Below are 21,674 nucleotides of genomic sequence, written 5' to 3'. Positions count from 1 at the left end.
CTTATACTCCTAGAACAATTCAAAAATTTAATTACGAAACAATAAAAAAAAAATTCCCCTAAACAAAATTAGCTAATTTTTATAATATAAAACTCTAGTGGAGGTGTAGTTTATTATTTTATTGCTAATATTATTCTTATTAATATTTGGAATTAGTTTTTTTCTATAAAAAATGTCACAACAGACCTTTTTAAAAAAATAAATAAATACACATCGTACCTTTATTTTTTGTTTATTTTTTATATTCCTTTAATATTGCTAATTAAGATACCATTTGGTAACAGAATCCATGTTTTACGAATTAGTTCAGCAAAGTTTTGAATTTGTTACACATTGTAGCAGTGAAAAGAGTGATAGTGGCTGAATCTCTCTACTCATTCACCAAAGCCACAACCAAACCCTAATAGTGACAACAATGACAAGAGGATCATCAGAAACATTTCTCTTCTCCCCAAACAGAAAACTCTCTGCTATCATCCACCTTTGCGACCAACACAACAATCCTAGGATCATCAGTTACATTCCCCAAAACATCCCTTTCGTTTGCGAAATCTGCACAAACACTAAAACAATGAAAGAAGCTTTCTACATCGAAGCTTGTTCCCACACTTATTGCTCCGAGTGTGTCGTAATGTACATTGATTCAAATCTGCAAAACAACATCAGCAACATCCGTTGTCCCTTTATTGGTTGCACTGGTTTGTTGGAAATCGATAGTTGTCGTAGGATTCTTCCGGCGGAGATTTTCGATCGGTGGGGGCAGGCGTCCTGCGAGGCGATGTTTGATGCTTCGGTGAAAGTATATTGCCCCTTTGCAGACTGTTCAGCTCTTTTGATCAAAGACAGTAAAGAGGAGGTTCTTGGAAGATCGAAATGTCCAAATTGTAAGAGGATGTTGTGTGCAGAATGTAAGGTTTCATGGCATGAAGGAATGGAATGCAGCGAGTTCGAGAAAATGAATGCTGACGAGAAAGATGACGAAGGTGTTATGTTGATGAGCCTTGCCAAGGATATGGGGTGGAGGAGATGCCCTAATTGCAGATTTTATGTTGCCAGATCTGAGGGTTGCGACCACATGAGATGCAGGTTTTTTTTTTTAAAACATCTATCTTTTAGTATTCTTAGGGCACATTTTAGCATTTTATTTTATGAAATTGCAGGTGTCGATGTAGATTTTGTTACAAATGTGGAGATATTTTCTTGTCCAAAATTTTTGAAGACTTGTGCAGTTGCTCCAAGCGGGGCCGGGCCGGCCCGTACGTTTCAACAATTCCTCACTTCTGAAAGACTCGTTGCAAGAATCGCATATCGTTTACGCTGCCATTTGTATTCACAACATTAAAGTTATATCTCTATCTTATTTTAATAATATATTTTAATTTTTTTTCCATCTCTTTATTATGCTTGGTATTACCTGATTTTTTTTTAACTATTGGCATTACCTTACTTTGTTTGGATTGATGGAATCGGATGGAGCGGAGCGGGATGGAATAGAATAATATCTTATTGTTTGGATATTTTAAAAACGGATGGAACAGAACGGGATAGAGTGGTATGAATTTCATTCCATTCAATCACTTTCCACCATTTTTCTTACCCTCCAATTTGGGAGGAATGAACAACTTACTTTATTCCGTCCTAAAATTTCTAAACAATGAAATGGTATTTTCATTCCTCTCCATCTTGCTCCGCTCCATTCCGCTCCGTTGATTTTATGATATCCAAACATAGCCTAAATATATCGTCGTGATATTTAATTCATTTGACACAAGGTTCGGTAATATGACGAGTTCTTTATTGTTCAAAGTAAAACTATAATTTGTATTTTGATTTGCACATCAATTTTCTTTCCACTTAATGTTGTTGAACTTGATGTGTCAATTTCTTTAATTCATTCTTTTGAATTTATGAACTAAAATTAGAAAGTTGTGATCGTCTCCAATCTCTTGGCTAATAGTATCTATCAATATTTGAGAGCCACTTTCAATCATCATATTTGTAATTCCCTCATGCCAAGGTAGCTCAATATCATGTAAAATCGCTCATATCTCTATAGTAAGAGCATCACACCAATCAATTTTTTTGTGTATATCCTCTCACTGAATTGAACTTCCAATTACCCTTTAGATGATACTCGTAACATCTTAAAAAATTCCCGCGTATTTACAATAATTATAAGAGTAAAAATTAACACATAAACATTTAGGATGTCACAATTCAACAAAACCTGCTCATATAGTCGGATGTGAAACACCTGGGATTTAAAAAATTATTAAAATAACAATAAAACATGTCTGAAATTTAAACTTTTATTGCAGCGGAAAAACATCAATAACGTGACAATTTGATAATTCAAAGCATAATCATGTTTTTAACATACATATAACAATAACAATTCAATGAGATTCCAAACAATCTCTTACAGACATAAATAACATAGACACATTCCATTTTCCTGGTATTACATATCATAACAGACGTCAACTCTATAAAACAAAAGGGAGACTCCATCTTCCACTCACTTCAAAGTCGAACTACTCTTGAGTATTTGCATGTTACCCACACAACGATAACATTTAAACAGAAGGGTGGGATATCATGATTATGTACAGGAATACATGTAGTCTGTTTAGTTGTGTTGTTCTCTTGATGTACTTTCCATTACTTTTTAATGAAAGTTCCTCTCTCTTTTATCTTACTGTTGTGAGAAAGCGTGTTATAATTGTCATTAATATCTATTTCCATAAACTATCCCAAACATTTGCTCCGTTAAATTCTTTACTTCATCACTTTAATCAATGAAGTTTTATTTTTTTGGTTATTCGGTTAAAAGTCTTTTTGATTTCTTACAAAGGGGGAGAAGTAAAGATGATTTTGATATACCTTTTCTTAATAGATCATTCCAATACATGATATGAGATTCTTGCTTCTAACAATGTTTGATTCCGGAACTTTGCAAAAGTTCACTGAAAGTTTAAAAGACAGGCAAAACTGTGAAGGATATTCAGATGACAAGATCAAGATCTTAAGAAGCTAGCAAGTTTATATGTTCTAAACAAGGTCAAGATTCAAGATGAACCCAATTTTGAAGCTTAGTAAATATTCACAACTAGGTTCTGAAAATTCATTGCGTTCTAATAGCAATTCAGGATCTGAGATATAGAACCATACATTTTAGTCAGACCCTGATGGAATTGCAAACAGGGAGGTATTCCCCCCTTCTTCCTTTTTATACTTCAAAATTACTTTGTAAGTCTTGAGCTCAGGGGAAGCCTCTAAACAAGCTTAAATGAATTTTGGGAGTATAGTTCTCAGGGGGAGCTGTCTAGCTAACCCTGAATATGATTTATGTGATTTAAACCTAGTATAAATTGTTCATCATAATACATGGTTTTGCCATCATCATAAAAGGGGAGATTGTAAGAACAAGATTTGGTTCTCCATCAGGTCTTACATTTTAATGATAACATTACATGATATCTTAGAGAATAATTTAGTACTCTAATGGTTTATGTCTAGTGCGTAGCTTTTGCTAATTGATTCTCACTTTAAAGAAAAGGCGCGTGACATCACCAGGTTTTAAACTCAACATACTCTGACTCTAGAAGAAACTAAGACTCATTCAAGTTCTAGAATGCTTATATAACAACGGTTCTGCTGAACGTTAGTGATTGAGCTTCTGATCATACCCCTTGTGTAAAAGCTTCTAGAGAACCCTTTGGCTTTGTGTTTCTGTTGTCCAAACTCTAAAGATTCTAAAGACAAGATTTTGGAAGAACAAGTTCTAAAGATTATGAAGAGAGACATTTTGAAGACCAAGTGCTGAAGACTCTTAAGACAAGGTTCTAGATGCACAAATTATGAAGACTCTGAAGACTTAGGCTTTGAAGATTCAAGTTTAGGTCCTTCTAAGCATGCTTCATCAACAAACTATCAGAAGCCTCTTAAGATTAGAAGATAAGATAAAAATTATTTACGTGAGATAATAGTATGAGATACATATGTTTCCACTATCCGGATTGAAGGTTTGAAGAAAACACAAGAAAAGAGGGTTTGAATTGGGTTTTCCACTCTTAACAGATTTTTCGCCTCTTAAGTAAGGTGGTATAAGCTTATAATTTTGATTGCTTTGCAGAAACATAAATTTAAAATAAAGCATAAACCAAAGTAAAGAACACACGATATATCCTGGTTCACTTGAGAAACCCTCAAGCTAATCCAGTCAAACCGAACAAGGTGATTTTGCCTTGAACTCAAGGACTTAATCCACTATAACCAAACTGATTACAACTGCATGGGAAATCACCGATGACTAATGCTGCACAGGAAACCACTGGTGACTCACAATACAATGAAAAAGCTACCCGCAAGTGACTAACAACCACTAGCTAAGACTATCATCTTAGTCTTCCCAAAGCTTCTGGCCTAACCGGTCATTTGAGGGACACAATATCTTCCTAAAGCTTCTGACCAACCAGTCCTTTAGAAGAATTGTTAAAGACCTTCCTAAAGCTTCTGACCAACTGGTCCTTTAGAAGGAACAAACATCTGTTTTTTTCACAATGTTTGTTTACAATAAAAGCTTCTACACAAGCAAATGTAAAAACAATTACGTACATCAGAAGATCCTAATACACACTAAGAATATTACATTGTATTGTAGCTTTTGACGTGTGGTCTTCTTTTCTTCAAGTAGCTACTTCACAGACAATAACTCAAAGCACTTGAATTTCTTTCGTCTTCTTCTTCATGAGCTTCTGACAGCTTTGTCGATCTTGATGTATCAGAAGGAAGAACGTCTTCATCTTGATTCTCCTGAGAACATTCTGGACAACAGCCCTTATTCTCTATACTTCAATGATCATTCTCATAGCACAATATTCATATATTAAATTTTTAATTGAAAAGCTATATGATCATCTTAATTATCTTATAATCAACAGCATGATGCAAAGCCATTTGAAGACAGTTGTTCTTGTTTTTGTTATATTGGTTGATGATTTTGGTTATGTTCTAATCATGACAACACCAACAATAATAAAGTATATTATCTTCTTATTTTATAGCTAAAGAAAAAAGATTCATTGAGGAATATTCGTTGAGGAATATCCGTTGAGGAATAGTTGACTATATAAAGAGTCGTTACACAATGATTTTAGAGTAGTACTATCCCGTTTGTCTTTTTCCATAAATCAAGCTAATGGAGAGGTAGTGTAATAAAGCTCTTATGTACTGTTTACTTATCATTGCTAACGGTAACATTTGTTTTCTCAACTTCAGAGGCTTTTGATGGTAGATGGTTGAAGCATGATAATAGTTATTACACTTGAGTCTTCACATGATTAAGTCTTCAGTCTTCAGAACTTGTTCGCTCGGAACCTTGTCTTTGAAACTTCAGCACTTTTTCTTGAGATCTTATTCTTCAGAACTTCAAGTCTTCAGAGTCTTCAGAACTTCGTCTTCAGTACTAGATCTTCATGATCCTTTGTTTTAGAAATAAAAGTCTTCAGAATAGAGTCTTCAGTACTTCAATCTTCAAAACCTTTAGTCTTCAGAATCTTCAGAACCATGTCTTCATATTCTTCAGCACTTGGCTCTTCACAAGATTCTACATTCAGAATCTTCACTGGCTTCAAAATCAGAACCACTTCTCATAATAGAATCCATAGGAACATTGCAATAGCAATATCAAACATCCTTGGATCTTTCCGATTATGATGAGATACAGAAGCATACTTGCTTTTTCAATATGCTTGCGAATTGTGTCACACATAGTAATTCGCGTAAGATCTTCAACACACATCTTGATATTGTTTGTTTGATCTGATAACTTCGATAAACATAGTCTTGCTCATAAACAAACATCAGAACATAAAATTGTTCTTTCACAAATACTCCATTGTTATCATCAAAACTCAGAGATATATTCCAAAACCAAATCTTGTTCTTGTAATCTCCCCTTTTTTTGATGATGACAAAACTATGTATTTTGATAGAACATTTAAAATAGGGTTATCACGAGATGTAACATATTCAGAGTTTCTAGCAACAGCTCCCCCTGAATGTGTTAACCCCAAAATTTTATTTATGCTTGTTCAGAGTCTTTCTCTGATCCCAAGACTCACAAAATTATGAATTTTGAGTTATCAGAACGTATAGTAGATAAGGAATACTTCCTTATGGTCTAAAAGAGCATAAGCCTTTAGCATCTGGACTTGTTCAGCAGAATTTCTATCTTCAAATCTTCAGAGCTTGTTTTCTTTAAGCATAGTATCAGAACAACATAACTTCAGAATCTTCTTTTAATGGTTTGCCACTGTTCATCAGAACCAGTGTAGCGCTAAAACATAACTTGGTAGCTTCTGATGTTTTGGCCACGCTTTTCATCAGAAGGAGAACATGTCTTTCAGATGAGAAACTCCCCCTGATTTTTCAGACTCGATGAAGATAGAATATCATTACTTCTGAACCTTATGAAGTATCAAATTTGGACTTTAGAACTTAATCTTCTATCCATATTTTTTCAGATATTCTTTGACTTCTGAAAATATTTTAGAGAACTTTTCTTTTGATACATCTTCTGAACATCGTCAAGATAACTTTAACTTTCAAAAGTTTTCAACTTCTGAACAGTATTGAGTTTATCTGATTCTGATCATATAAGAAGCTTCGATTTTATGACCTGTATTAGAATGCTTAGTGAACTTGTTAAGAGTTCCTTGGATAAATGTCAAACAAGCAAATGTAAAAGGTAAATGCATATTCTATTATTTGAAATTTTGCATTCTTTCCAATCTATCAAAATCATTATATTTCTCCCCCTTTTTTGACATCATCAAAAGGCTAGTGAATCTCTACATATAGTAATGCATTAGCAGATTGGGGTCAACCAAATATCTCATTAATAGATTAAAAGAGTACATTATATGACAAAGCAAAATATAAGACTTAGACTAAAGAAGACTTAGTTAACAGAGCAAGACAATGACTCTTTATACACCAAAAGACCAATGTACTAATCATCAAAATCGTCAATTGTATCCACCATAGGACATCTTGTCTCAACTAGTGCATGATCCGGTCTAATCCTGTTTACTATTTCCCATATTTTTTCTCAAAATATTATCTCAGATAGTATCCTTCCATAAGGAATGTAGGATTGTGATTATGCTCTTGATATTTCAATGGAGTGTTTCAGATGGTTGAAGATGGTTTTAGGGATATTTATCCTGAAGTGATAAGTCAGGAGATATATGAAGATTTTGTTGTCATGGGACAAAGTGCTCCTTGCCTTTTATTGAGGATGGAGGCTAGAAAGGGAGAATCTAAACCAAGTTCGAGTAGAAAGAAGAAGGGTTCCAAGGTTAGTTGGCTCATATAAAGTCGAACTATCATGAAGTATTTTGAATTTCTCCACCATGCTCAATTCGTATTGATAGTCATCAATGGTGACTCTAGAAGCAACACACCTTGTGACCTCCATTATAGAGGAAACAGAGATAGCAATAAGTAGTATGTAGATCTCATACCAGATAGTGTTGCCATCATCACTTATTTTGGAAAACTACCAAAATTCTTTTACTATTATGGTAAAGATGGGACCACTTAATACAGCGTAGTACCCAGACCAAGACTGGATTTGCATACTGCTTATTATATCCATTCCAGAGTCTTTGAGTCTGGAAAGATTGGGTTGTTTTTTTGGAATAACTTCTAGGGTTTCCTCGTTTCCAAGAAAGGTTTTGGCAGACATTGTTAAGGCACCACTAAAGGTTCAAGAGCTATTGGTTGGATTGAAATTGATAAGAGGTGAAGAAGGGATTGCTACTATTTATAGACTAAAAGGTGAGGGATTTGAATGATTGTTCTCAAGAGATTTATCGTGAGTAAGTGTTGTATTCTCAAGATAGGTCATAAATGTTTAGAGAAGCCTAGGGGACAAGGATGTATCAATAATCCCGTTTATAATTACTGACCAATAAAAGGAATTTTGAACAACTACCCCCTAATAAAGACTGAGGTAATTGGCACATGTTAGTAGTACGAAATCTTACCTAAGCCATATTGTAGCGTGTATTTGAAACTAACGAATAATTGTTTTTCTTGATTTATAATATTTAAATACTGGTTATTTTATGGTAGGAAATAATGATGAATTTATCATAATAACCTACTAAATAATTGAAAAGAAAACTTCACTAATTTAAGCAAAAGGCACATGTTAGAACAAGATTTGTTCTGATCAATATTTTTAGTTTTGATGATAACAAGCATATGAATTTTGTATGAGATAATGTGGTACTCTAATACTATGCAATTTCCATTTCAGGAATTATATAAATAGTATGCACAAAATCAGCGCAAGAAGCACTGACTCAGAAGGTTCAGCATGGAACATCAGAACATGGTCTGGCAAGACATCAGAAGATGGTCAAGCAGAATCAGAACATGGGTCTATGGAAGCATCAGAAGAGTTTGAGATCAGAAGCACTGAAGTCCTCATGGTATCATGCTCAGAAGCACTTCAAGGTCAGAAGACAAGAAGATGCTCTGCACCAAGCTGTTTGACTCTGATGACATTCAAACGTTGTTTACACAAACATCATATCAGAAGCAAGCACTAGACTGGCAGGCTAGGCTGATTGACAAAAGGAACGTTAGAAGCTATTAAAGGCAACGTCAGTAGACACAGCGAAAACAAGGCTCGAGGTAGTTGACAAAAGAGTGAAACATTAAATGCAATGTTGTACGGATTATGCAAAGCATTAAATGCTCCCAACGGTAATCTTCTCAAGCGCCTATAAATATGAATTTCTGATGAGAAGCTCAACACAACACTTGCGCATTATACAGAAACGCTGTCAAATTCAAAAGCTCTCAAACTTCATCATCAAACTCACTACATTGCTGTTGTAATATCTTAGTGAGATTTAAGCTTAAACTTAAGAGAAAATCACAGTTGTGATAATAGCTTTATAAGAAGCATTGTAACTCTTAAAATAATTTGTTTACATTAAGTTGTAAGAACTAGAGTGATCAGGTTGTTGATCAGTATACTCTAGAAAGTCTTAGAAGTGTTAGAACAAGATTTGTTCTGATCAATATTCTTAGTTTTGATGATAACAAGGATATGAATTTTGTGTGAGATAATGTGGTACTCTAATACATTGCAATTTCCCTTTCAGGAAATATATAAAGAGTATGCACAAATCAGCGCTCAGAAGCTTTGACTCAGAAGGTTCAGCATGCAACATCAGAACATGGTCTGGAAAGACATCAGAAGATGGTCAAGGCAGAATCAGAACATGGGTCTATGGAAGCATCAGAAGAACTTGAGTTCAGAAGCAGAAGCATTGAGGTCCTCATGGTATCACACTCAGAAGCACTTCAAGGTCAGAAGACAAGAAGATGCTCTGCACCAAGCTGTTTGACTCTGATGATATTCAAACGTTGTAAACACAAACATCAGATCAGAAGCAAGTACAAGATGGAAGGCTACGCTGATTGACAAAAGGAACGTTAGAAGCTATTAAAGGCAACGTCAGTAGACACAGCGTGAACAAGGCTCGAGGTAGTTGACAAAAGCGTGAAACATTAAATGCAATGCTGTACGGATTACGCAAAGCATTAAATGCTCCCAACGGTCATCTTCTCAAGTGCCTATTAGTATGAAGTTCTGATGAGAAGCAAGGTTACAAATTCTGAACGAACTTATTCTGAAAAACTTGCTGAAACGCTGTTCAACTCAAAGCTCGGAAACTTCATCTTCATCAAAGCTCACTACATTGCTGTTGTAATATATTAGTGAGATTAAGCTTAAACCTTAAGAGAAATATCACTGTTGTGATTATAGCTTTTCAGAAGCAATTGTAATACTCTTATTTGATTACATTAATTTGTAAGTAACTAGAGTGATCAAGTGTTGATCAGGATACTCTAGGAAGTCTTAGCTTGTGTCTAAGCACTTGTAATTAGAGTGATCACGTGGTGGTCAGGATACTCTAAGAAAGTCTTAGCTTGTGTCTAAGCATTTGTTCCTAGAGTGATCAGGTTGTGATCAGGATACTCTAGAAGACTTAGTCGTGGGCTAAGTGGAAAACGATTGTAATCTGTTGAGATTAGTGGATTAAATCCTCAGGTGAGGTAAATCACTCCGTGGGGGTGGACTGGAGTAGTTTAGTTAACAATGAACCAGGATAAAAATAACTGTGCAAATTGTTTTTATCGTTCAAGTTTTCAGACTACACTTATTCAACCCCCCCCCCCTTTCTAAGTGTTTTTCTATCCTTCAAGAAGGTATCTAAGAAAATTGTTCCTAGAGTGATCAAGTTGTGATCAGTATACTCTAGAAGACTTAGCAGTTGGCTAAGTGGAAAACCATTGTAATCTCGTGTGATTAGTGGATTAAATCCTCAGGTGAGGTAAGTCACTCCAAGGGGGTGGACTGGAGTAGTTTAGTTAACAACGAACCAGGATAAAAATCATTGTGCAAATAGTTTTTATCTAACAAGTTTTAAAGCTACACTTATTCAAACGCCCCCTTTCTAAGTGTTTTTCTATCCTTCACACACACACACACAGATACATCGTTAGTTATAACAACAAGGACACACATTAAATACACACAAGACAAAATAAGACTAGTCATATTCTTCTAATCCCTAAAGACATCACACTTGGTTTTTAAGCAGACAAAACTCATGAAAACTTTCCGGGCCATCTTCTGCTATTACTTCCTTGATCATGTCCACTATTCCTTCTCGAAAGAATATCTCAGATAGAACTCTTCCATAAGGAATGTAGAACTTGATGCGGTGTCTAGATTCATGGATATATTTCCACATATAGTTGAAGATGGATAGAGGTAGGTTCACTCGAGTATCATTCATTAGAAGATAAATGAACACTTGATCATCATATCTCAAAAAATCTTGAATTTCCCCTTTGGCAAGGAAGTTAGTCAACAGCAACTTGAACCATGCATTAGGAAGGGGTAGAAGATTCTTAGGACTGAGAGGTTCATATTCGAATGAAAAATCATGAAGAGAAGGAAATTTGTCGATCATGGAAGCTTTGGATGGGTTTCTCCAACATATCGAGATACCTTGTCCATTCTTGGGTGTGTGACACATGTGAGATCCTGCAAGCAATGCTACTTTCAACAGACATAATTTCAACTTTCTTCTTAATGATAAGTCCAAGTAGATCTTCATCCCCTCGAAGGGTTAGCGGAGGCATAGAGGAAAAGAGAGAAAGAATTTTTTATAGGAAGTATATATGAGAGGAAAACATATATATGGTAAAACACCAAGGGAGGTGATGCGAGTTGTACCACATGAAAAGAGTGACATAGATCACTGACATATAAGAGATAAGAGTTTCACAGAAGAGGAATGGAGTAAGCCAGTCTTCATAAGGAAGAAGGTACAATACAGGTTACAAATATGATATTAAATAAAGTCTTAAATGCACTTTAGTCCCTGTAAGTTAGTGAGTTTTTAATTTTCGTCCCTGTAAGTTTTTTTCTTTGGTTTGAGTCCCTATATCTTACTTTTGGCTTGAGGTTTAGTCCCTAAAGCCAAAATTCGCAACAAAATCTGCAGGTTTCCTACGGATTTTCCTATGACTTTTCCTGCGGATTTTGATTTTAAGGACTAAAACGAACGCGAAATTGAAATATAGGGACTCAGACCCAAAAATAAAACTTATAGGGACAAAAATAATAAACTCGCTAATTTACAAGGACTAAAAGTGCATTTAAGCCTTAAATAAACGATCATTCAGAAAGGAAAAACAAAAATCTGACAAACATAAAGATATTGAGCATAGAATCTCTAAAGAAAACTATCATCACACATTTACGTGAGATTATTTCCCCATTTTTCAAGAAAGCTTATACTTTTGTGTAAGACACCTACTAGCGTTTAGATGTATTCATATCAAAGAATTTAATAAGTTATAGAAAGAAATCATACCTTTGAGAGTTTGAAATCTTCATCGTGATTCTTTATCTAAGTGCTCAACATTTTGATTTTGACTCAAGTTGAATTAAACTTTGGATCTTCTGACTTTCTTCAGAGGATTTCTTCATTCTAGCATCTTCAGAATTTTTCTTCTGAACATGTTACAACACTCGATCTAATGCAAGTATCATTACTCTTTAACACATTTTAATGACAATTATGTTCTTGCAATACTGAGCTATCTGTGTTTCTCTTGAGGAAGCTCTGATTCCAGAATTCATATATCAAAGACTTCTAAGAAGAGCATCAAATAACGTCTTTGTTAATTAAAGTTTGTTCAACATGTCAAATTGACACAAATTATTGTCTTTGTTTCTTCTATTTGTGCTCAGGGAATCTGACACATGTGAGCTACAATTTAGATCATATTTGTAATACGGTTAACTGACTTTAAAGAAATGTCGCGGATAACAAGAGTCGCCACCGACTTTTATTTTATCCAAATTAACAGAAAGGCTAAAAGAACAGAAAAACCTTTTTAAAAGAAAACTGAGTTCAGGGGGTAATTTATACAAAGGGCAGGTGTAAATCACCCTTTGCATCCATGGTTTTTCACGGGCTCTTAATTGCTTTGCTCTTTAGTTTTGAAACCAAAAGTTTAGAAATGTAGAAGAAGAAGAATAAAGACTTTAGATCGTAAATGAGCGTAGCCTTATTGAAGTTTTTTAAGAAGAAGTGTAATAAAAAGATTTTTAAACCAGAGCAAAGCAATTAAGGGAAAATTATCTAGTTAGATAAAAAAATGTTCTTTTAGCCTTTCAGGTCTATCCATACCATGGGAGGGTAGGGAAGTCCTTTTATTTGGAGGTTAAAGGGTCGTCGAATCATCGTTCGCCACAAGACTGTCCCTGCCATAGAGGGACAAGTAGTCAAAGGGAAGGATCAGAATAGCCATTTACTTTTAGGTAACCGGAGGATACCTCAGCACTTCGTAGGCAAATTTGAGGGATGAGATCATATTAGCGAATCGAAGGGAGCATCATTGGGACCTATGATCTTAAGAATGAATCGAGGGCAACATTGTTGAGGGACTTGGCTATTCTCCACTGAAAAACACAAGGCAACAGGAAACAAGCAACTGGCAACTGGCAACAAGAGAGATACCATAAAAGGTGCGTGGGTGCAACAATCACGTGACCAGATTCAGTTATATTATCTTGTATTTAAGTGATTCTAACCATGCAGTTTATATATACGGTGTTAAGTGCATTCAAGGTCAAGCAATACAAACCAGAAACAGTTACATAATAAGCCATGGGGATTGGGGAGAAAAAAAATAAGAACAGAAGCCCCAACAGCGCAATAAGTCTGACACAAGTAATAATTAAATAAAAGAGAACAATTTTTAGGGTTACCGAACATTTGAGCTTTGACTGGTTGGTTAACCTGAAAATTGGAAAAGGAAAGATAAACCGCAAAGGGTGAGTGTAGGAGCAGTTCATTCGCATTTAAAAGTAAATACTAATTCAATCAGAAGGGGTGAAATAACAGATGTTAAAATAAAGAGAGAAAAGATTAGAACTTAGCTTTTGATCGGTAAGGCGCGTAGTCGGACGAACCCTGATGATAACCCTGAAAAACTGCACAAAAAAGAGAAAATTCTCAGTGCAGGCATGATCTTCGCAAACCCAGATTAGGGCACAAGTTAATCATGGTTAATAGAATAAATAAAATCATATTAATTAATTATTGGTTTTCAACCTAATTTATTAAATCGGTGAAAATAAAGTTTCGATTAAATATCTAACCCTAATATATATTTTTTAATCAATGAATAAAAATTAATAATTAAATAAGTAATTTAAACAAATTCAATCAATTTAAAGAAAAAAATAAAATGGTTAATATTTAAAATAAATATATTTTATTTTGATATTTTTTTGTAAAATAAGAAGTTTGAAATAACTTTTGTTAAGAAAAATAAATAAGAGGATTTTTTTTATTATTTAAAACCATATATATATATATATATATATATATATATATATATATATATATATATATATATATATATATATATATATCAAAATAAAAATAAAATAAGTTGTTTAGTTAAAAATACAAAAAATTCATAAATTCTTAACTTTTGATCTGGTGTGATGCAGCGCATCAGGAACATGGTACGCCTGCAGGTCTGAGGTCATGAATCTAATATGGGCTTGATCGGATGGTTAACAATGCGAGAGTGCATCGCACCCACGAGTTTGAGAAGCGCTGGATCTGATTGTCTTTAAAAAATCAACGCGCGCGCTTTCTAACCACTAGGGGGTGACGCGTCATCGTCTCTAACCTCCCAACCGTCGTCTTAGGTAAAAGACTTTTACCTAGGGTTTGAAAAGCGTTGCCATAGCACCTGCCATTACCAAAATCTCATACGTGCAATATAAATTTTTCGCGAGGGTCTAGACGTGATCGTCCAAGTCTCACGAACAAGATGATACCTGCAATTGCTTCTGATTTTTCCTAACACCAAAATCCCTCTTTTAATCTCCTAAACCTTGGCAATGGCGGATAACTCATACAAGCATATAAATATAATTAAACTTCCAGAATCAACCATAACCTCACGATGAACACAAATACATAACCAAAATTCATTCAAATTGCATGGAATGTTGTGATTGATTTAAGAAAAAATTGATCAAACCGTGAGGTGTAAGGGAGCGATATTGATGCTTCAAAGCTTGAAACCGATTGGAGAACGTTCACTGATACCTCAGGAATATGTTTGGATCCTTAAAACGCTCTATATCAACCTGCAAAATCAAGAACGATTATTGATTTTTCCCTAATTTGTATGAACTCGGTTATGGTATCTTAGAGCCTGCAATCCTTATTTTTTCGTCCCCCTTGCATTAAAGTGTGTTTCTATACTTATAGAGAGTGCATTAGGTCATTATAATTGGATCAAATCATATTGAATCATGCCCTTGGTATTTGATTGGAAATCATTCTTGAAACTTTCTAATTTTAGTCCAATCTCCATCTTTTCCTCTCAATATTGCCTTGCATGAAATTATAGCGACAACATCACTTAAATGATGATTGAATTTGATCCTTAGAGTATCTCTTGCCATATACTTGATTTTTCTTTGATTTACTTAATTTTAATCATTTTAAATGAATAAAAATAATCATAATAAATCAAGTAAATCATTTAATTTCGTGGCAATTGGACTTTGGGCTCTACATATCATGAGGACGGAGATTGGGCCAAAAAGGATTGGACTTGTTTGCAAAAAGATCCATTTTGAAGCCTTTTACTTTACATTTTTTCCTTTAAAATTGTCCAATTTTAACAAGGCATATCTCCCTCAAATGTTAAGATACGGAGGAGTTCCAGGACTTTTTAGAAACCTTGAAGAGTCCTCTAACCAATGTTTTTGGTCCCATGTCAAAATAATTTTCCATGCTCCTTGTGTGCTCTTTTGAAAAAGATGACTTTTGGTTGACCTTTGAAAAGGACCTATAATCTTTTGAGTCATATCTCTCAAATGGAGCATTTTTAGACTTGGCATGTGAGAGACAAAGTTGCAGAGAATTCAATTTCCTTCAAAATGAGCTTTGGATGGGAAATTTCTGATGTTCCATGTAGGAGTTATGGCTGATCAAAATTCAGTTTACTTTCTCCTAAGAAACCCTAATTTAGAAACTTTTTATATTGTTGATTTCTGATCTTTTCTTGATGAACCATGATCAGTCCTTGATCAAATGGTGAGTGATACTTCACAATAAGGTTGTTGACAAAAAATCAGGATTTTTGACTGTACTTTGACCACAGTTGACTTTTAGGTCAAACTAGTCGATTGTTGACTTTCTGAGCAACTGAGTGACTAGTCCTTTGAATTGAGACCTGAATTTTGTCATGGAGATAGTTTGAAACATCATAAGCCATATGAGATGCATTGGGGCCTTTTATCCATTGATTTTCTTCAGAAAAACACAAAACCTAGTTCCTTGAGCGATTATTTAGGAAGGGTGTCTTTGGGCCTTGAACTTTAATATGAGTTTGATTTAAGAGAAATTAGATGGGCAAATTTTGGGATATGACAGCTTCCCCTATTCAATTATCTTAAAGCTGAAGTTGTAGAGTGGTTTGTGTGTCAGTCGATATCTGAAGGTGGAAGAGGATTGAACACTAGAATACTTAGAAATTTGTACCATCGGGGACGGGCTTAGAGATGCCATCCGGATATTTGGGATTTGATTGTGATGGGCTTAAAGATGCCATCCAGCTTTGATAGATTTGGGTGTTAGAATACGTCATACGTTAGACCGTATTTGGAGGATATACTTAGGACGAGTCGTATGTTAGACTGAATCTGCTATAAGTGTCAAAGTAAGTCGTACGTTAGGCTGAAGGATGGGTCGTGCGTTAGACCGAATCCAATTTGCATCAGTAGACATATGGAAAGTCGTGCGTTAGGCTGGAGGCTAGGTCGTGCGTTAGAACAGATCCAATTTGCATTTGATAAATGTCTGGGAAGCCGTGCGTTAGGCTGGAGGATGAGTCTTGCATTAGACCAGATCCAATTTGCATTTGATAAATGTCTGGAAAGCCGTGCGTTAGGCTGAAGGATGGGTCATACGTTAGACCGGATCCAACTTGCGTTTGATAAATGTTTGGAAAGTCGTACGTTAGGCTGAAGGATGGGTCGTACGTTAGACCGGATCCACTTGTGTTGATAGTTGTCAGAATACACCGTACGTCAGGTTGTTTCCTAGGATGAGTCGTACGTTAGATTGGATCCTTTATATTGAGAAGTATTTGTGGGAGGTTGATCGTGTCAGCACCGTTCGTGATGAGATAATTAGATCTTTCAATGTTGATCGTGTCAGCACCGTACGTTAGACCTTGGAAAGATGATCGTGTCTACACCGTTCGTGATGATAGAATTAGATCTTTGAGTGTTGATCGAGTCAACACCATTTGTAGCAACTGAATTAGATCTTTGGAAATAGAATACCGTAACGGGTCATACATTAGACCATATGTGATAGAGGACGTCAGAGCGAATAGACCATATATATTGAAGGATGTCAGAATGAGTTGTACATTTAGACCATATCTGTTGAAGGATGTCAGAACGAGTCATTCATTAGACCATATCTATTGAAGGATGTCAGAACGAGTCATTCATTAGACCATATCTGAAGAGGAATATCAGAACGAGCCATACATTAGACCATATCTGATGAAGGATATCAGAATGAGTTATTCATTAAACCATATCTGAAGAGGAATATCAGAACGAGCCATACATTAGACCATATCTGATGAAGGGTGTCAAAACGAGTTATTCATTAAACCATGTCTGAAGAGGAATACCAGAACGAATCATACATTGGGTCATATCTGATTGGAAGACGTCAGAACGAGTCGTGCATTAGACCATATATGTAGGATAATGCCAGAACGAGTCATACATTAGACCATATCTGACTGAGAATACCGGAACGGGTCATACATTAGACCATATCTGATAGAGAATGCTTGCTCGTTAGGGTTGATAAGTTATTTGATGAAGTTTTGGAATGTAAAAGGCTTATCAGAATGAATCTTCAGCTCGATTATATCTAAGAGGAATGCTTGTCGAGGCGGAACCTGAAAACAAAGTTAGAAATATGCAATGTCATGATGCATGTATTATATTACGAGTCTCTTCAAATAAATGAGAAACCTGTTGGATAAATAAATCCAGCGTCACCCTTAGGGATTCGAATGGGCTTAACATCCCAACCCATGGCGCCTAGAGAGAGCTTACAAAGCTCGGTTTAGGTGCAGCCCCTGAGGGCTCAAACTATAAGGAAATAAAGTTGCGCCCTCACTAATAGCAATTGCTTTTAGCGCAATGGTAAGCGCTTGATCCTACAAGTGGTATCAGAGCATGGTCATGGGTTTGAATCCCCCCGGCTGACACTGGGGGGGGAGATTGTTGGATAAGTAAATCCAGCGTCACCCTTAGGGATTCGAATGGGCTTAACATCCCAACCCATGGCGCCTAGAGATAGCTTACAAACCTCGGTTTAGGTGCAGCCCCTGAGGGCTCATACTATAAGGAAATAAAGTTGCGCCCTCACTAATAGCAATTGCTTTTAGCGCAGTAGTAAGCGCTTGATCCTACAAAACCCGTATGTTTATCATGAAGTAATGTATGCAATTTATGTATGTGATGTATATGATGTATGAATGATGTTGTTCTGAGAAAATAAATCTCTGTATCATTGTGCTTGGATATTTGATCTTATTTTGAAGATGTGTAGCTGGGGATTTATGATTTCTGCTTGGGGATGAGAGCCATTTGAATGATTGATCTTGATGTGCCGAAGATGTAAACTCCGTTGAGGAACTAAGTCTTTGTTGGGACAACAACATTTGAAGATATCTTCTTAATGATTACTCTGTGGGGATATGATCCTGTGAAACCGGCTTTGTGGGAAGACATGGATGTCTTGAACGTTGCCCCCAGTGTTATGGTAACTGCGATTTCTGGACTCTTATTGATTGGAACAAACCAATGACTATTGATCAAGATGTCAAACTGGACTTGCATAGATTTGCCCCTGCTAGTAGGGACTTTGGAAAGATTCGCCTCGCGAGGACTTTATGAGACGTGCACTATGGGCGACATGCCCCTAGTGATCATAGGCCCAAGACAATGTCCCATGTTGATTGGGAAGTAGCTTCAGATCTACTTGGATGCATGCCCCTGATTGTTTTGGCATCCTTGATAGATTCTCGGAATCTTGACTTGGTTTCGCCAAATTGATTGGGAAATAGTTTGAAACCCACTTTGGATGTATGCCTTTGACTGTTTGGCATTTGAGAGATTATTGGAATCTTGACTTGATTGCCCCAAATTGATTGGGCAAAACGTACCATGCCCCTTGTATACGTAGGAGACATTGCTTCTTGGAGTAATCTTTGTCGGTCGGGATAACTTTGAGTCATTAGTCATACCCTGTGCAAATTCTTTTTGTTGCTAACATTTGAAATTATGTAGCAGAATATGTTTAATAATGAATTCATGAGATGCAATGCATACGTCTGTCTTGAGTTTTTGAAAAACATTAAAACAGGAGATTTAAAAGCGTGATATTTGTAAAAACGTGATGTTTGTAAAAACATGATATCAACTCAGCATTTATGGCAAATCTTTAGGAGTCAGGATACCTTTTTGGTGACAGTATGCTTTCGAAACTAACCATGCTTCAATTAGGACTTTCAAAGGTTGTAACGTGGCTTGGTTCACGGTTTAAGAAACAAAGAATAAAGGCTCAAAGTTTATTTGTGCCCATCCCCATCTTTGTGGTGTTCTTCGACCCTATGCTCAGTTTACTTTGCATTTAAGTTCTATCAGAATTTGAAGTCGTAACATTGATATTTGATGATGGTTAGAGCACCAAAACTTTTATTTGGACAGACAGTCATCCTTTCTGGTAATACTTTCTTTTTGTCGAGGATTTGTAGTGACCTCTTTTGAAATGTTTTCTTTTGTCGAGGATTTTTAGCAACCTCCTTTTTGACTTTGTTATCCCTAACTTTTGCCTGAACTGTTTATTTTGAGATTACAGTCAGCGGGATGTTTTTGATTTTCGATAAGTCTCCTTCATAGGTTTTGACTTAACATCTTTTTCTTTTTGGTGGATATTGACTGCCTGACCTAATGGTTGCGGGAACCCATCATTATTTGTATAAAAAACAATTAGTACAATTGAGTTAACTGAATAACTACCCTGCCCCAGGTTATGATTAAGGGTTTAATTTGTATGAGAAATAAACTTCTACTTCTTTGGCTCAAAAGGGTTTGAATAGGGATTAACATCCTTATATCTCCACTGTTTAGGAATTGAAACAATGCATGTACATCATCAACGTAGTCCGTTCAAAAGCATACTGTATGAGGTTGCGGTATCATTTTCGTCATCCTCCCTTAAAAGGCTTACAGCTTAGCAGGATTTGAATATCACAAAACATATGCAAAGTAAAGACATAATTTAAAATAAGTGATAGCGAAATAAATTATTCAAGACAAACATATGCAATGCACTGATGATGATTATTAAAACAGATAATGTTTATCATAAGTCGAATGTTTAAACAAACAGAAAAAGAAATCGCAACTGAAAGTAAAACTAATGATCTTAAAGTCCACCCTTCTGGCCATCCACAGTATTAGCACTCTTGTTGTGATTAGGCATGGTTGCAGGAGAGTCGAACTCGATTTCTCCAGCGTCGATCATATCCTAGATCTTGTTCTTCAATGGCCAACAATCATTAGTGTCATGTCTGTTAGAACAAGATTTGTTCTTATCAATTATCTTAGTTTTGATGATAACAATAATATGAATTTTGCTTAAGATAATATGGTACTCTAATCCAATGCAATTTCCCTTTCAGGAAATATATATAAAGAGTACGCATAATTCAGCGCTCAGAAGATGTGTCTCAAATGGTTCAGCATGCAACATCAGAACATGGTCTGGCAAGACATCAGAAGATGGTCGAAGCAGAATCAGAACATGGGTCTATGGAAGCATCAGAAGAACATGAGATCAGAAGCACTGAAGATCAGAAGATGGTATCACGCTCAGAAGCACTTCAAGGTCAGAAGATCAGAAGATGCTGTGCACCAAGCTGTTTGACTCTGATGATATTCAAACGTCGTATTCACAAACATCAGATCAGAAGGAAGTACACGTGGCAGACTACGCTGACTGACAAAAGGAACGTTAAAGCTACTAAAGGCTACGTCAGTAGACACAGCGTGAACAAGGCTCGAGGTAGTTGACAAAAGCGTATAACATTAAATGCAAAGCTGTACGGAACACGCAAAGCATTAAATGCATTCAACGGTCATCTTCTCAACGCCTATAAATATGAAGTTCTGATGAGAAGCAAGGTCAACGATTTTCGCACCAATACAATTCAAATTCACTTGCTGAAACTCTGTTCAAATCAAAACTCAGAATCTTCATCTTCATCAAAGCTCACTACATTGCTGTTGTAATATCTTAGTGAGATTAAGCTTAAATTGTAAGAGAAATATCACAGTTGTGATTATCGCTTTTAAGAAGCATTTGTAAACTCTTGAATAGATTACATTAAGTTGTAAGGAACTAGAGTGATCAGTTGATCAGTATACTCTAGGAAGTCTTAGCAGTTAGCTGAGCAGGAAGTCTTGGCAGTTGGCTGAGCAGGAAGTCTTGGCAGTTGGCTGAGCAGAAAGTCTTAGGAGTGAACTAAGCCTAGAGTGATCGTGTTGATCAGTAGACTCTAGAAAAGTCTTAGGAGTGAACTAAGCAGTTGTTCCTGGAGTGATCAGGTTGTGATCAGAAGACTCTGGAAGACTTAGTTGCGGCTAAGTGGAAAACCATTGTAATCCGTGCGATTAGTGGATTAAATCCTCAGTTGAGGTAAATCATCTCTGCGGGGGTGGACTGGAGTAGCTTCGTTAACAGCGAACCAGGATAAAAATAATTGTGCATTTTATTTTTATCGCTCAAGTTTTTAAGTCACACTTATTCAATCCCCCCCTTTCTAAGTGTTTTTCTATCCTTCAATTGGCATCAGAGCGCCGGTTCTAAGGTGCAAGCACTTAACCGTGTTTAGAAAAGATTCAGGAAGAGAAAAACGCTTCATTTAAAAGA

General features: G+C 35.9%; 1 protein-coding gene across 1 annotated transcript; it reads left to right on the top strand.

Moving 5' to 3' along the window:
• Positions 1-571: 571 nt before the first annotated feature.
• Positions 572-1,342, top strand: LOC131631100 (E3 ubiquitin-protein ligase RSL1-like). The gene is made up of 2 exons (XM_058901881.1): positions 572-1,064; positions 1,161-1,342. The coding sequence occupies exons 1-2, from the start codon at positions 572-574 to the stop codon at positions 1,340-1,342; spliced, it is 675 nt and encodes a 224-aa protein (XP_058757864.1).
• Positions 1,343-21,674: the final 20,332 nt, after the last annotated feature.

The sequence above is a fragment of the Vicia villosa genome, unplaced genomic scaffold, assembly GCF_029867415.1.
Source record: "Vicia villosa cultivar HV-30 ecotype Madison, WI unplaced genomic scaffold, Vvil1.0 ctg.000774F_1_1, whole genome shotgun sequence".
Classification (NCBI taxonomy): Eukaryota; Viridiplantae; Streptophyta; class Magnoliopsida; order Fabales; family Fabaceae; genus Vicia; species Vicia villosa.
This window is presented reverse-complemented; position numbering and strand designations above follow the sequence as displayed.

Excerpts from the sequence above, each read along its gene's own strand:
- LOC131631100 (XM_058901881.1), top strand. The coding sequence starts at position 572 with ATGAAAGAAGCTTTCTACATCGAAGCTTGTTCCCACACTTATTGCTCC. Across the intron at positions 1,065-1,160 it reads TTATGTTGCCAGATCTGAGG|GTGTCGATGTAGATTTTGTT; the intron begins GTTGCGACCACA and ends ATGAAATTGCAG.